Source organism: Echiichthys vipera, assembly GCF_963691815.1.
Source record: "Echiichthys vipera genome assembly, chromosome: 21".
In the NCBI taxonomy this organism is placed as follows: domain Eukaryota; kingdom Metazoa; phylum Chordata; class Actinopteri; order Perciformes; family Trachinidae; genus Echiichthys; species Echiichthys vipera.
The window spans coordinates 18,470,377-18,486,821 of NC_139846.1; the positions used below are offsets into that span (position 1 = coordinate 18,470,377).

Here is a 16,445-nt window from a genome sequence, read left to right on the forward strand (position 1 = left end):
CCTTTTATTCTTAACCAGACATCTTTTTACCTGTAAATCATTAAAACCAGTGTTCACTAACATTTGTCCCAACCAACACTGAAATGCCATCCGTGCTACAAATAGCAATGAGCTCAAATTGGCCACTGAACTGTAAAATGGCAATGTGGAGGCCAGCAGTGTACGAATGCAAACTAACAGCTATCCGACCACTGGGCTGAAACAGAGTGAAATGTGTTAAGCTAACAGTATGCCTGTGTTTCTCTCCTCTGCTTCTCTCTGTTGACGTAGCGATAACACAATAAGGTGAGACTTTTGTGTGTAAATACGTGCGTGAGTATGTACATTTGTACAGTATGGGAATTGTGAGAAATTGCATGTGCTGTGTTTAGACTTTGAATGAACTTTTATGTGAAGTGCATTCATGCATTATCATGTATGTGTTTTGTCTGCATCCATCTTCTGCCAACACTTTATGTGTTAGAATTGCTTTTACACACAAATGCACAGAGGACTTCATACGGATCATTGCACGGACAAAGTCTGCCTCTATTCATAAATGTAAAGAGCTACATTCAACTAGAATTGTTTTTTAGTCACCATGTCATCATTGTACATCACTTTATGAAAACTATGCTCCCCTAGCAGAATGATCACTGTAGCTTCAGTGTTGATTGGTGGCCTCCTCTCGTCTGTCCTGTAGGTGGATGAGGAAGCCCAGATGTGGAGTTCCTGACCAGATAGGAGGTGCATCCAAATTCAGTGTCAGGAAACGGCGGTACGCACTCACAGGGCAGAAGTGGCAACACAAACATATCACATACAGGTGGGTGGTTTTAAATGTATCAAGATTGCATTGGTTATGTTTGTTGTAGCTTAATATAGAGGCGGTGTAATCACAGCATTTTATAATAATCCAATCCCCCTCCGATCCCCATAACCACCCCGACATGCACAGAAAGTCCACAAACACACACCGACTCTACCCATCAATGGGGCTTTTGTCAAGTTGTGAAGACATCCGGTCAACAGCATTAACCCAGTTTGTGCCCGCAGCAGGCGCACACACAGAGGCATGTGCACGCAGACAGGGCTTCAGGACTTAACCAGTGTCATTGACCTTTTCATTAAGATAACATTCCTTTGAGAGAGACAGAAAAAGAAACAGATGGGAATCGAGAACCGATACCAGTTGAGAACCGGTCACAGATGGGAATTGGAACCAGAATCATATGTTTCAAAGCTCATCAAGTCCTTTTTTCAATGCCGGCATGTTGTCTGCACATTACAAAACAATGAGGCTAAACTCACTGCTACACTTCTGGAAACTTGGGACAAGAAGAAGTGAAAGCGTGGCGTTATAATAACATTAGCGCCACGAAGGCAGGCTGAGCATTTTTTTCTTTGAAATCTTAAAAACCAAAGAAAGCACGAATATTCTCTCATTTGATCTACACTGTGTTCAGACTCGGATAATAAAACGACTGCATTGATGCTGTTTTTCCACACAGAGAATTGATCAGGGAATCGATAAAGAGTTGGACCGATACCAGAATCGATACCAGCATTGGGATCAATAAAATCCTATCAATTCTCACCGTTATCCATATGTGTCTTTTTTTTTTTAAAGTGTATCCACCTTATTCCTAGCTCCTTTGATACCTTGTGTGAATTATTGGTTTGACTTTGGGCATGAACCGTAACCAGCTTTTTTCATGCTACGCTAATCCTCTTTCATAGAGCGACTGGGAAATAAAAAAAAACACCACCTGTTACACTCCAAACAGGATAATGGGATCAATCTTCTTCTATTATTGAAAGATGCAACCTGAGTAAGGGGCCTCAGATCATTCACACTGGCATATTTAGCTGCTTTTTTGACTCTGTTGCTACAGACCATAGACTGCACAGTAGGTGGCGGTCACACACCCCCAATTTGGAGAAGCAGACAGAAAATAAACATATTTTAGCCATCTAGAAGTAAACAACTTTAATATCTGTTAAAAAAAATAGCAAGCAGTAACGCCTCTGAGAATAAGGTTGATAGGTCCCTGTCTGTAGGCACAAAGTGAACACAATATTTGGACTTATATAATGGATAGAATGCTACAAAACCAAAGATTAAATCAAAGTGTTTTTAAGCAAAACCACAAACCTTACACACAACACAGACCATGTTCTTCAAAGCTCGGACTGCAGGAGAAGCAGATTTGTCCTCTGAACATGTAGCACAAATGGGAAAAGGGTTTAAATGCAGGGGCAATACATGCACTCGTCACCAATTTCATACTTAAGAAGAACATTTTCCAGCATGCAGCTACATGAGTTATAATGTATAGGATGTGTTGTATAATATTTCCCTGATGAGTTAGTGAGCTGAGTAGCCCAGATGCTGTAATATTTTACACATACTGTACCATCGCTAACCCCCAGCTCTATGTTTCATGGGATAATCCTCAAGGAACGGGCTTGTTTTTTTATTTTTTACTCTGCCTGAGGATAAATGTATAAGCAGTATTACATGCTGAATGTAATCTAATGGATCAGTGACCTACAGCTGAAGTAGGACTGTATATCACTGATGGCAGAGCTGCCTGTGCATTATTCCTTTTCTAAAACAGGACACTGGGATTGGTTTTGGAGCTAGTTTCAATAGTGCTTGGTGAATAGAAGAAAATGAGCAGGCTTGATGAGGAGTGGAGGAGTAGATGGTGAAATTGGGGAGAGGGGGTGGGGGGGTGAAGAGTGGAGGGAGGGTGTAGGAGGAGAAGCAGCTGCAGAGAGAAAGAGAGGAGGAAACCCCAGTGGAAAGCAGAGGGTGCTCTCTGACAGATTAGGGTTATGTAATAGGATGGGAGCTGTGTGTGTGTGTGTGTGTGTGTGTGTGTGTGTGTGTGTGTGTGTGTGTGTGTGTGTGTGTGTGTGTGTGTGTGTGTGTGTGTGTGTGTGTGTGTGTGTGTGTGTGTGTGTGTGTGTGTGTGTGTGTGTGTGTGTGTGTGTGTGTGTGTGTGTGTGTGTGTGTGTGTGTGTGTGTGTGTGTGTGTGTGTGTGTGTGTGTGTGTGTGTGTTATATGGATGTGTTCCTGGTCAGTAGTCAGATGTGCCTGCAGCTGCTCCTTTTAACTCAAACTGGTGCAATGGAGGCAGTTAGCGAATGTAGCATTTTTAGATCATCTGAAGACATCCTAAGCCGGTTACCTTAAAGGGATCTATGTGTCGCTTTTCAATGTTCATCCATCTTTGCCATTTTGAGACAATATTATCAAAATGTTAAAAAATACAAGATTCAGAGTGTGTTAATTTTTTTTACTAACAAGTGAAGTCGCTGAGACTTGGGACATTGCTACAACAAATGGAGCCAAAAACAGTAGTCAGTGATTGGACATGATAGGATCACACTGATGTCGTAACCCATTATTTTAACTGGTGGGGGGGGATATCACCATGGCAACCCTATCAGACAGGTACTAAATACAAACATCACCTTGAGTAGTTCTGCATGAGCTTGCACAGAGCGCACTGGCTGAGCTAACTGGTTCTAAAAATGTTTGTTAATTCTCTGACTTTCTGAATAACATTGTATCTTTCCTTTAAATAAATTGACTGAAATAGGTTTAACCAACAAATCTCCACTTTTTGTCAGTGTCCTTTAAGTTGAATTTAAAGTTGGGAGTTAATGTAAGAGGGAACACGTGCTTCCGTTTGTAATGTCAGTCACATCGATTCACACTGAATTGTTATTTTCCCCCCTGCTGGTTAGGTTTGACAAGTCACACCTGTAAAACCGCAGAGCCGATTTGAATCACGCTTGAGGTCTTCAAACTATAAGCTGAGCAGTCGTTAAAAAAAACTAACTCTGGCATTTGGAAAAGTATAACAAATGCATGGCTGCCCCGGGTGTGTGCTAGTTTCCATGTGGCCACACACAGCACTTGCTGTGGGGGGGCACTAATTAGCTTTGGCATCCCTACAGTTCTCCCTGCATGCAGGTACTATTATAGCACACGAGTTGCATCCGGAATCATTATCGCCTCACAACACGGAGTTTAATATTTTATACGGCCTCAGAGCAGGTTGGGATTCTTGCATTTGTCATTTTGCAGCCTCTCCCTGCATGTGTTTCTATCTTGCCCTTAAAATAGGAGACACGTACAGTGAGATGGGCAAGAGACTCAAATGAAACCATCTTTGTATTCCTCCAGAAGCCACAGTTTTTCTGTCTTCATTTGAATCTCAGAGAAAACATTTGTGCCGTTGCAGACTCCCTCTCGGTCAGTTGATGTCGATTTGAAGGCTGGCTTTTCTTGTACATTGCTAATCTCTATCTGCTTTACATAAGCACTTCAAAAGACAAAAGGGCCATTTGTGTTGCCTACATAAGTGGCTCCAATCAGATAGAGACAGTTTGCTTACTCAAAAGCCAACCGCTGCACTAACACTACTTCAGTTGGCGTTCACGATTGTTCCTGTAATTCAAGAGTACTGGTAACTCTTGAGACGGGAGCATTTATCAGTCACACTTGTTTTAGGACAGTTGAGGACACACATTTTCAAGATCACAATTTATATCACTTGCAACAAATGTGATTACAATCAACAAGAAGCCATCAAAACAGGATTATTGTTGCTTTGAGCTCATGGACCTTTTTAGCATATTTCAACTCATTGTTTTGGTTTAACTGCCCAAAAAAGTAAAGTTTAGAAGGAAGCTCTTGAAAACCTGGCCAGCATCAAAAGACTAGTAGGTGAACACATTTTAGCTGTGCAGTAGATGTTTCCGTTCAGCTGTCGAGCAAATTCTAACTGAACTTTTCAAATGATGAATGAAGATATTCAAATGATGTGTGTTTCCATTAACTTGTTTGGAGCGAATAAACTGCTAGACTGCATAGTTTTGGCAGAAGTTGGCACTATAGGTCAACCATCGCTGAAATCCTCCAGTAAACCAAGCGGAAGAAGTCTAGGTAGCTAACCAGGAACAAAAACAAGTCCCCTCAGTCATCTAACCACCTAGGAGAGAAAAATGCAGAGAGGACTTCAGGAATTTAACCTTTGTCAACTGGACAAAGGTTAATTGTTCTTTCATATCAGCAAGTATTGTCCTTGTTTCATGCTGTCGGGAGACAAAGACGTGTTATGAGAAGATGCCGAGAGCAGACGCAGCTAATTAGTCACGTGAATTAAATGCTTGCTACGTCAGAACTTATTCGGCGAGGATGTTTCCGATTAGGTAAAAACCACCTCAAGTGAGAACTCATTAGAGTAATATTGCAGCTATCGCATTTTGCCATTTCCATTAAACCTAATCTAATGCAGATCTGCAAAATGTTATATGGAATCACAGCTATTTAGGGGCTTAGGAGCTTGATATGTCAATTAAAGAGTTGTTGGAGACCAAAGCTAGAGCTAAAAGGAGAATGATTAGACTCACATGCACATCAGGTGGACACAAACACAACTTCAAAGGAACACATTTGTAGATAAATGTTTGGGTCACATGTTTGGGATGATCAGCTCACCCAGACAAACACCAGTTGGATTAATTTATGTGTGTGTGTGTGTGTGTGTGTGTGTGCCTGTGTGTGTGCCTGTGTGTGCGTGTGTGTGTGTGTGTGTGTGTGTGTGTCTGTGTGTCTGTGTGTCTGTGTGTCTGTGTGTAGCAAACACGTCCTTGCTAAAGTGGTAGTCAGCTGTCAGCAAGCCCGTCTTGAAAGAGCAGGAGGAGAAATAGATGCAGTTTGTGGTTTGGTATTAAGCAATTAAAAACATTTTAAATGAACATTGCAGGTTATTCACTGGCACTCTGTATTTATATTTCATAACCAGCCTTTATGCTTCCCTTTTCACTGAGCTCGATTCAATAATTAATCTCGGTTTACATACAATATTAATACGCAGTATATAAATGTGCCTTGCAGCAGTCTACCCGCCATGCAGAAGAAGATGAGAAGTAGAGCAAAAGTCAAAGACAAAAGGCGTTCTGATAATATTTATTCCTATTATGGGAAATGACAGCCTGGCAGCCAAATAGAAATGTGTGAAGAACAAAAATGAAAACGTGAACAAAGGAGAGGAGGTGACAGGGAGTACACCAAGGAAACAGGCTGGATGGGAGGATAAAAGGGGAATTCTCAGAGCTGCTTGTAATACCTGAGCAAGAAGACTTGAAAGAGAGAAAAAAAAAGGCACTGGCACAGCGTTGCTTTGCTGCTCACCTTATTTACACACTGCATTTATCACCTGAACATCAGCCAACCAACTTTAAACCCAGCTCAGACACGGTGCTACAGGCATAAAAAAAAGTCACAGAGTATTGTGTGTTTACAAGCATCTAAGTTAAATAACGTAAACTATACTCGTCTATCTACCCCGAGAGAGAACCCAAATTTTAATAGAGCGTTACACTGAGGTATTTTTCGGAGCTTATGAAGTGGAGTGAGGTTTTCCTGATTGCCCAAACCAGACTGGGACTCTCAGCAGGCAGTGAGCTGTTGATAATCCTTAATTAGAAAATAAATTCCAGTGGCAGGAAATTGTCCCATCCTCTCCGCACCTGCAGCAACTCAAAGCTGGCAGGGGAGGACTCAGCTGTTTTCTCTCACAAATCGCTCCATTTAGCTCTCTGCTGGCGAACACGATGAGTGTGAAGCGGCAACATGCAGGGCAAACACTGATGGTGATGGATTTAATTTTTTTGTTTGCTGTAGTGTTGTCATGTAGATTGACATGCGATATTATCCTCTTTTTTTCAGCCTTTGTGTTGGTAACAGTTACCACTACTACTAAACTGACTATTGTCTTCTATCTCACCGTATCTCATGTTTCAGAGGTGTTGGAGGCCATTTACTTTGCTTGATTAGATTATAATCTTTCATTTTCCGCTGAGTGGACATCCAGCAGAATAAGCTACTCTGTGGTACGTTCATTTTTGCCATTCGCTCAGAGATCCCAAGAGTCTTATCGGACCAATTTACAATAGATTTGCTCATCCTGAGAGTTGAAGGAGACTCGAGGCTTACTGGGGTGTGATGATAAGAGAAAATTATTTAAGAGTTCTAGGGCTTCCCCAGTCTAACTTTTCCTTCCCGTATCTCGTGTCTCTGCAGCATAAAGAACGTGACACCCAAAGTGGGTGCAGAGGAGACCCACGACGCCATTCGGCGAGCCTTTGACGTTTGGCAAAATGTGACGCCGCTGCGCTTCGAGGCTGTACCCTACAGCGAGCTGGAGAGGACCAAGAAAGATGTGGACATCACCATCATCTTCGCTTCAGGTTTCCATGGCGATAGTTCGCCCTTTGATGGTGAGGGTGGCTTCCTGGCCCACGCCTACTTTCCAGGGCCGGGAATAGGAGGCGACACACACTTTGACTCCGATGAACCCTGGACACTGGGCAACCCTAACCATGACGGTAAGCATTGATTACTGTTTTTTTTTTTTAAATGTCAGCTCACTCACCTGGAATTAATTAATATGTGAATGTAGAACATGTTAAGGGTTGATATTTTGACTCTAGGTTGTGACCTCATCCCTCCTCATAAAGAAACACAGCGCTCAGCCCAGCAGGGAGTGGGGAGTAACCATAATGTGCCGCATTTCCACTGCATGCTTGAGTCAACTCTACTCACTCTATTTTGGCTTTCCATTAGCAAAAGCTGTGGATAATACCTGGTGCTTTTTTGGTACTTCCTGGGTTCAGGCTCCAAGTGAGCTGAACAGATACTAGAGGGTGGAGTCAAAGCACTGCAGACCACTGATTGGTCAGAGAGAATCGTCTCTAGAATTGTCATTTGCACGACACGGGCTATCGTCATCACAAAACTGGCAACTCACAAAGGTACACCTTACAATACATAGACTACCCAGTACAGTTGTCAAAGTGCAGACGTTTCTCTGTTTGGGTTGCCGTGTGTTGCATTGGAGATGAAACTGCGGTGGAAAACGGAAAGACTATTGGACCCGGTATCAAAAGTGAGTGGAGTCAAGCTGAACCATGCAGTAGAAATAAAGCAATAACTTATCCTCTAAGGAAACCTAGGCCCAGAGCCTACAGGTGGAGCAGAGCTTTCGAATTGCCATATGAACAACAGCAGCAGCCATAAGTGATAGCATAGCTTTCAGGTGAGCGGTGCAGCTGCAGGCATGGCAGCAGAAGAGTCTGTAGATCCCTGCTTAAGTAAACCACCGTCTACTCTGCTGTACTGAAGTGTTTAATGCCTGGTGGATATTGGTTTTGCTGGTCAGTGTGTTGAAGTTTCCTATCTGATCTGGTGTGATTCAAGTCTGATCAGTTGAGGCTTTTCTCTTTAAATACAGCTTGTCAGGATGTGTGTAAGCCTTTTGCAGGGTCTGTAAGTCATTCTGTTATATGGGTTGCATGTTGAGCAGCTGTGTTGCTGTTTATCATTGTGTGTGTGTGTGTGTGTGTGTGTGTGTGTGTGTGTGTGTGTGTGTGTGTGTGTGTGTGTGTGTGTGTGTGTGTGTGTGTGTGTGTGTGTGTGTGTGTGTGTGTGTGTGTGTGTGTGTGTGTGTGTGTGTGTGTGTGTGTGTGTGTGTGTGTGTGTGTGTGTGTGTGTGTGTTTGTCAACCAGTCGACTTAGCTCCCAGGTCGACCCCTGACCCCTGCACAGCCTTCAGTGTGGTGATGTAATGGCTTCATAGGAGAGTAAATGGAGGAAAGAATAAAAACAAAGACCTGAAATCTCATAAAAGAGACATAATTCAAGTAAAGTTAAGTAGAGCAAAAGAAATCCAAGTAAATAGTGAACGTTAAATGGATTCTTGTTTAATATTCTTGACCGGAGGCTTGTAGCAGCAAGGCAATATGTTTCAAATGTAACCCTTCGATTCTAAAAGATGTTTAGTTTTCAGCTTTCCTTTTTGAATTCCTCATTAAATCTCAGGGGGAAGCCTGCCCCGTGGTCCACGGAGACAACTCAGGAGGAGTCGTGACTGTTAACGAGTCATGAGTCAAAACAATGACGGAGAGGGCTGAGATGACTGAGCGAGAGACAGGGAGACGCTCTTAAGAAATAATGACACAAATGAGAGCAAACTAGAGGAGTTATTAGTTGCAGGGAGGCAACAGAGATAACAGAGAGTGAAAGAGAGGGTAAGAGAGAATGGCTGACTATCTCTAGACAAATATTGGAAGTTCAAGAGCTCACAAGAGAGACAGACGGAGAGGGAAAGACTAAGAAAGCAGCGTAGCGAGAAGTTAAGAAAGGATTTGAAGGGGAACGGGGGAGAGAGGAGAGCAGAGATGAGTGGGAGCTGTTGAGCGCTATGCGTCGCAAATAGAAGTGAGGAACCTGCTGGCAAAGACTGAATTTTAAGTAGGAGCAAAGGGGCTTTTGTAGGCTTAAATATTATGTTGTGGACGGCTATATTCAAGGCTTTTGAGGTGCGTAATTTGATCGAGCTGACAATAATCACTCATGCAGGTTGGATAACACAATGGAAGTGATAACAATAACCTGCCCGTAGAAACTCGTATAAAACATTTAAACATAGATATGTGCTGGTGAATATCCAGCCCGAGCATGCACACACACACACACACACACACACACACACACACACACACACACACACACACACACACACACACACACACACACACACACACACACACACACACACACACACACACACACACAGTGTTGTCAACACTGCTGTTGTTCCTTGGAGGAAGGAGAAGCAGCAGACGTTGAAGGCTATGTTTCACCCCCTTCACATACAGACACTCTCTTTCTCTCTACCCCTCAGTGCAATATTAATACAGCCCTGCTGCAGCCCACACTTCTGTGAAAGCATCCCATAATGCATGCAGTTCTATTACGCACTCTCCAGCTGGCTTTCTTGCCAAATATGAACACGCACTGGCTGAAGCCTAACTGCTCGCCTCGGCGTGGAGTGCTCTTATTTCTGCATGATGACTGCTGTTACACTGAGATGACTTTCTGAAGGCTCACACAGCTTGACGCTGCCCATAGACAGTATTTTGTGTTTGAGATATTTCTTCAGATTTCACAATTCTCTTGCCAAAAATACAACAAATATCAGGTACCGGTATTGTTTTTTGTCTTGGCACAATAGCAAACTTTGAGGCAGTGAGTCAATTCTGGCTGTCTCAAACCAACAACCTGTAAGATAGTGTAGCACTACAAGTATTTCTAATGTAACTAATAATCATAGTCATGTGTAGGGATGTCAGGAGTCACCAGTTTTGCCATTACTGCAGTTACACACACAAGAATTGTAGAAGCTACGATCCTGTGTCCAGACTCCGGCATTGATTCCCAGTGAAAACAAATCTACAATACACTAATAACAAGTGTGTGTGCGGCAGCAGAGGTAACAGACATTTCAGCCTTGTATCCCCCCAAAAAACGCCTTAAATCGGCAATTTTTGGATGTCTGAAAGAATGACCAGGGAGTTGTTGTTAGGGATGAGCACGAGTAATGTTTTCCAAGATTAAATAATCACATTAATTACTCCAGGGGGGGGTTGATTCCTCTTGGAGGGAAATCTATTCTTAGAGCGCATCCTAACAGCAAACCAGCCTCTGAATATCGCGTTGCATCAACGCTCTCTGTCCGCACTGAATCCGTTAAATATGGGATAAGTTGTAAAACAGGCGTCTGAATTACTGTGCGCCAGCTCAGTGCGTTCAACAAATCAGGGACAAGCATGGTCACGTCTCCCCAACGTCTCCTGCACGAAATGTCTGTGTCCTCACTGCACCGACAATAACCGTGACATCAGTATACCCTACAGTGACAGTATGTGCACTTTTCAGCTTGGTATTTCATGACACAATCAATGACTCACAATGACTGATATGATATCGATACTCTGGCTGCTGTATCTCTGAGTCGGTGATGCTTTCTTTCTTTTAATGAACAGATTTCAAATCTGAAAGGCCTTTGAAGCTCTTTGGCATTGAGAAGGAGTGCGTGTGTGTGTGCGTGTGTGTGTTTGTACTTGTGCGTGTTTAATCTTAGCCGTCTGTAAAACGGAAAGCTTGTCATAATGTAATAAAAAATGCATTATGCTTTGTAAAAATAAAGCCTACCTGATAGCGGATTTTTTTTAAAGCCAATACTGATATAACTATTTGATTATAAACAAAATCTAATGATATATTGAACCAAAATTATTTTTATAAATAAACACATGACATACAGTATAACAATAGATAGAAAGATACTTTATGATGAAATGAAGGAAACAGAAAACACCATGAATATTCAACATTTTACAGCATTATATCATTCTGAATATTAATACAGAATAGATAAAACGATATGGAATAAAACTATAAAAAAAAGGGAAATGTACACAAAATGTGTCAGTTTATTGTTCCGCAATTTCTTTTTGCATCAGGTTTATTTACCAAGCAAAATGATTTGGGAAGTCCAGTTTGAGTAGCAGGTCCAACAAACTGATTGATGACTTATGCGATTGGCTGGCCGGCTACTACATGACCCAAAGATGCAATCCCAAATCAATTTGGTTATATATATATTATGTCAGGTGAAAAGCCCACATCTCAAAAATACATCATTTTAATTAAAAAAACAAGCATGTAGATGTTCATTTTAATCCAGATATTGTCTCAAAATCTCTGCCAGTAGAGGTAGATAATTCTTCATATCTCCAATGCAACTGGCTTCAAGGATTTGTAATCCATCTATCATTCATCGCCTCTCTCCTCCTGTTCCCATGGTTTGTAGGGAACAGCTGGGAATGATGTAATTTTAGCTCAGGACAGCACATGATGTCTGAGTGTCTGGCTTTGCTTTCCTCTTTCTCGTCTCTTTCTTTTAGTCTCCTCTCCTTCCTTTTTTTATTGTGTTGTATAAACCACACACACACACTCTAGAGATGAGCTCCTGTCCAGTAAACCTCCCGTGCCTGCCGTGCCTAATCCCCCTGTGCTGTTGTCGGGAAGAATCCAGCGACCGCGGCCAGCATTGCACCGTAGAGGTTATTGTTTATGTTTTGGATGACGACGTCACAGATGCACACTTGATGATTAATCCCTGTCTGCATGGAGCGCTCGCAGTGTTCACACATACACGCTCACTCGCTCTCACACACTCACACATACACACATACACACATCCACACATCTGCACTGTTTTGTGTGCACCTTCCCTCACGCTGCAAGTCAGGCATCTGAGGATAGAGGATTACTCAAAAGTTACATTCGGTGGGATTTTAGCACACACAGCAGAATGAGGTTCTTATTAGGATTAGCTAATGGCATTTGTAAGAGACTTGGATACACAGTATACAGCATCTGCTTTATATATATTTGATGCTTTTATGATGGAGAAGAGAAAGCGGTGTGATCAGCAAAATCATAAACAGTTAAAAAGGCAGATAACCACACTCACATCAAGTGGGACTGATCTGAATTACAGTTATTTATTTACATCACAGAGTTGCATTCATCTGCTAAAGCTCGAGTGCCTCCTTGCTGTTTTGTTCCTATTGTGACTGACTGCTTCATCACCTTCATCTACTAGTGGAAACCAGAACACTTTGGATACCAAAATCCTTGTCTTATCCATGGCTGTTTATAGAGATGACCTGTAATGTAACTTTGACAGTAGTAGAGACGCCCCTACACAACAGCAGCGGCGTGATCTGTGAATCATGACCGCGGAAGTTCTCTGGGGAAGTGAATCTCACTTCCATCCTCAGTCAGACCTGTGTTATTGCCGCTATTTCACACTAAACAAGTGCTATTGTTGGCAGTGGAATCACGCCACACATGCCAACCCCCCACCCCCACTACACGCCAGCACCTTTAATGTGCAGCAGATCATGTCTGAGAAGAGTATTTGACACAGATGTTTCAGAGAAATCCTTTTTCTACGAAGACTAAGTGATGGTTTTACCCGTATTCACCCTTCCTCCCTCCTTTCTCTTGTACGCTACAAAGTACGTGTCAGCACGAACAAACATTTCCAACAGTGGATTACAGAAGCGCTTTTGGCTCGAGGAAATTGTTTGTGGGTTTTATTCCATCATAATCAAACTCTGTTCATAACAGAGTGGTTGTGGTAAAGAAGTGGATCACATCTCCAAATTACATAGGAAGTAAATAGGATATCCACCCACCTGATAGTGGGCAAATTGTGAGCAACATCCCAGATAATTTGTGAACTGTTGGATTGGTGTAGTCATGTTGGAGGTAGATAATGACTTTGTTATTTAATCTCAAACCTGTTGGCCCCTCTCAGTATTCCTTTTTTATGTTTGAGCTGTCTAAGAGGGATAAAGTCAAACATTAAAAAGAAACACACTGACTGACATGGTGTGTCCTTGGATCTGTTTTTGTTTGCACAGCCCTCTCCCTGTCTATATCATTTCATCCTGCACAGTGAGAATTCACACGTTATGGTGTTAAGGATTGCACAATGATAGCTGCTAGCTTATTTTCGCCAGGATGATGCACAATGAGAGACAACAGCGAAGGAGTGCGCGGGGGTGGGTGATTATCCAATATCCCCATTGAGAGTGCAACATCCCCGGGGGCAAAACAGAGAGAAGTGGTCCTGGAGCTCCTACAGCTGCCCAACATTCCTAGACTGCTTGGCTTCAGAGACTGATGGATGAATAGCTGTGAGGGATCAATAGATGGAGGGATAGATGGATGCATGGGAGAATAAACTAAAGACATAATAGGTTGCGATGGGGGAGGGCAGAGTTGCAATGGGAAATTATATAGGGAGAGTAAGTCGATGAAACATGATTGGATGAAACATCGCGGAAAATGTTTCAACAAAGGTAAAATCTGGATGCAGAGCGCTGGAGGGCAGAAAGGAGAGGATTGTGGAGGGATTTAGTGTCAACACAGGATAAGGGAAAAAAACTGGAACTGGAGGTAGAGATGATAAGATTGTCTTTTCATCAGAGCCCAACATGCCACGACCACTTTTGAAAGGGAGCACATTTTCAGGAGGCATTTTTTTTTTTCATTTCTGGGTAAAAAAACCTGCATGCTTTATCACAAGGTCATCTTCATGGGCTGAGGCTGCTCTGTTTTATTTTGTGAAGAATCTAAGCGATGCAAGCAGGAAAAGATAAGACGGACTCCATTTTGACTTTCAGTCAAACTGAGGATGATTGGATTTTCAAAATAATAAAAAAAACCACAACAAAAAAACAGCATGGCACCAGAAACAAAGAGGTCCATCATGACCACTGCATACCATGGCTGTACAAAAGCACCCATTCTCACATGAGGGTGACTTATAAGGCCTGGTATGCCTTCAAGAACCTCCAGTAATATCAGTGAAAACTATGTAACATAACACAGCATGCAAGTTAGACCTACACACAGGAAATTAGAGATTCCAGGGGACTTATTATTTTCCTTACCTTTGCCCCCAAAGATAAGCTGAAGAGGTTAGTTAAGAAAACAAACGGTCACCAGGAGGAAAAATACGCCAAGAATTTATGGTTCCAGGTATTGGGATTAGATAACGTGGGCTAACTTGGTGGGGGCACTCAATAACAGAGCGATGATTAGCAGAGGGGACAGGCTCAACATTGATCAGCTGATTTATTGATGGCCACAGGAGAAAGCTCAGCTCCTTGGCATCGATTGGCAGAACGGTTTATCATTGACATCCAATCTTGTAACTTGATTGTTGGTTCAAAGCATTCGTCATTTTGGGTGTCTTTTTTTACCAGCAGGCGATCAAAGGATATCAATATTCAGCCTCTGTCGAGTCAGAAACTCAGAGATGTTAGAGCAGGTAGAGTACAAGAGAGGAAAAAAGAGGGGAAGTTGAGGAGCATATGGTGTCCTTCCAGGTTTATTATTAGGTCGCTACTCCTACTGGGTGATGAGGAGGAAGCAGTGGACTCTTTCCCACCTTCTTTTACTTCTGTTCCTCCTTTGTAACTCTCGCACTCTCCATTAAGTTCAGTGGGTTTGGTTGGCATGTCACATTATGTTATTCCAAAGCACTGTTAAAGCTGTTGAAATATTAATGACTCCAAAAGAAACTGGTAAAAACAAGAATAAAACAAAATCCTATTCATATATGCGAGTGACTGTTTGTCTGCAAGAAAGAAATGGAGAAACCCACTTGATTTGCTTGATTTACTTGATGATATTTTCTGCTGTTTTGACTGGAAGTAACATATTTAACAGCCAGCTCTACCCCAGACGGAAGGGTAATTTCTCCCTCACTGTCCAGACATTAAAATTGCAGTGTATATTTTTCCAAATGTCGGAAAGAATGTCTCTTCATGTTGTTGGACAAAGTTTTGCAGCATGAAGTGAAGTTTGTCTGGGATGTGAGGTACGCTGTATGCTGTGGGTCATTCAGTCTGTACATCGTCATGGTCTTTCTTAAGTTTCTTATCAGTTATTGTGGTCTGTCAGTCTGCCACTGCATGTTGTTCCATTGCCACAAGTGATGGATTTTTTTGTTTTTCTTTCGTTAGAATTCGGGCTAATGTTCTGAATGACCGTCTCCACAGTATTTTGTGTTTGGCTAATATTTGTGATGCAAACTGGGTATTTGGTTCTATGCTTACATAAGCAGGATACAGCTTGATAATTTTAAGGGGTAGTGTCACCATTTTTGCTGTGGCTCCAGATCTTTTTACATGTTAGGTTGTGAGCTTTACGAACTAATACGTTTGCAAGATTTTTGTCCCAATAACTTTGTGGAAGACTAGAGCCCCATATCTCACTGAAACCCAGTGCAATACATTCTTTGATGCTTTCTGGAGCTCTGCAATGCATTATTAAGTGTATTACTTTGCAACACCTCTGTCCTGGGATGAAACAAGGCTTTGAAATTCGTAGGATAGCATTTATTGATTGCATTTATGTAAACCCCACTAACTTTTGGAGTGGAATTCCAATTTGAATTGAATCCTGGTGTGTTATAAAATGAAAAACTGAGAAAAATGAATGTGTAGAACAAAAAAAATTGATTCCCAGTTATATGAAATTACACGTAATTTCCCTTTAACCCAGATAATTTTGTGAGTCAACTTAACTTTGACTGTCAGGGTGCAAGTCTAAAAGTGATAATGGGAAGGTCCCAGCCACATTAGTGTAAAAAGAAGCGTGTCATCTGCATAAAGGAGGATTTGCCCTCTTTGTCTTAAATTAGACAATAGCTTTCATAATGTCGCAAACCTCTTTTATTAAATTTAAAAGATAACTGATTACTCATCTTGTGTTATTGTCTCCCCACTCTTTCTCAAAAGTCAACACAGAAAAGTTCAATAATTCCTCATTCTTTCAAGGTTGTTCAGCTTTTGAGAAAACCTGCAGCATGTTCTCTAATGATCTTCAATCTTGCCTATGTCCTTCTGTCTCTATCTCTGTCCCTCTATCTCCCCTACTCTGCCGCTGCCTCGCTCCATCTCTCAGAGAAATAAATGGGGAGAATCAGATGCTTTTTCTTACCGCAAGAGCAGA

At 42.0% G+C, this 16,445-nt stretch overlaps 1 protein-coding gene across 1 annotated transcript in view; it reads left to right on the forward strand.

The window, feature by feature from the left end:
- mmp16a (matrix metallopeptidase 16a (membrane-inserted)) overlaps positions 1 to 16,445 on the forward strand; it is a 74,800-nt gene that overhangs the window by 19,316 nt on the left and 39,039 nt on the right. Inside the window, exons 3-4 of the mRNA XM_083935687.1 lie at positions 683 to 805; positions 7,086 to 7,390. Of these exons, the coding sequence (XP_083791813.1) occupies positions 683 to 805; positions 7,086 to 7,390 (428 nt within the window). The remainder of the gene's footprint in view (positions 1 to 682; positions 806 to 7,085; positions 7,391 to 16,445) is intronic.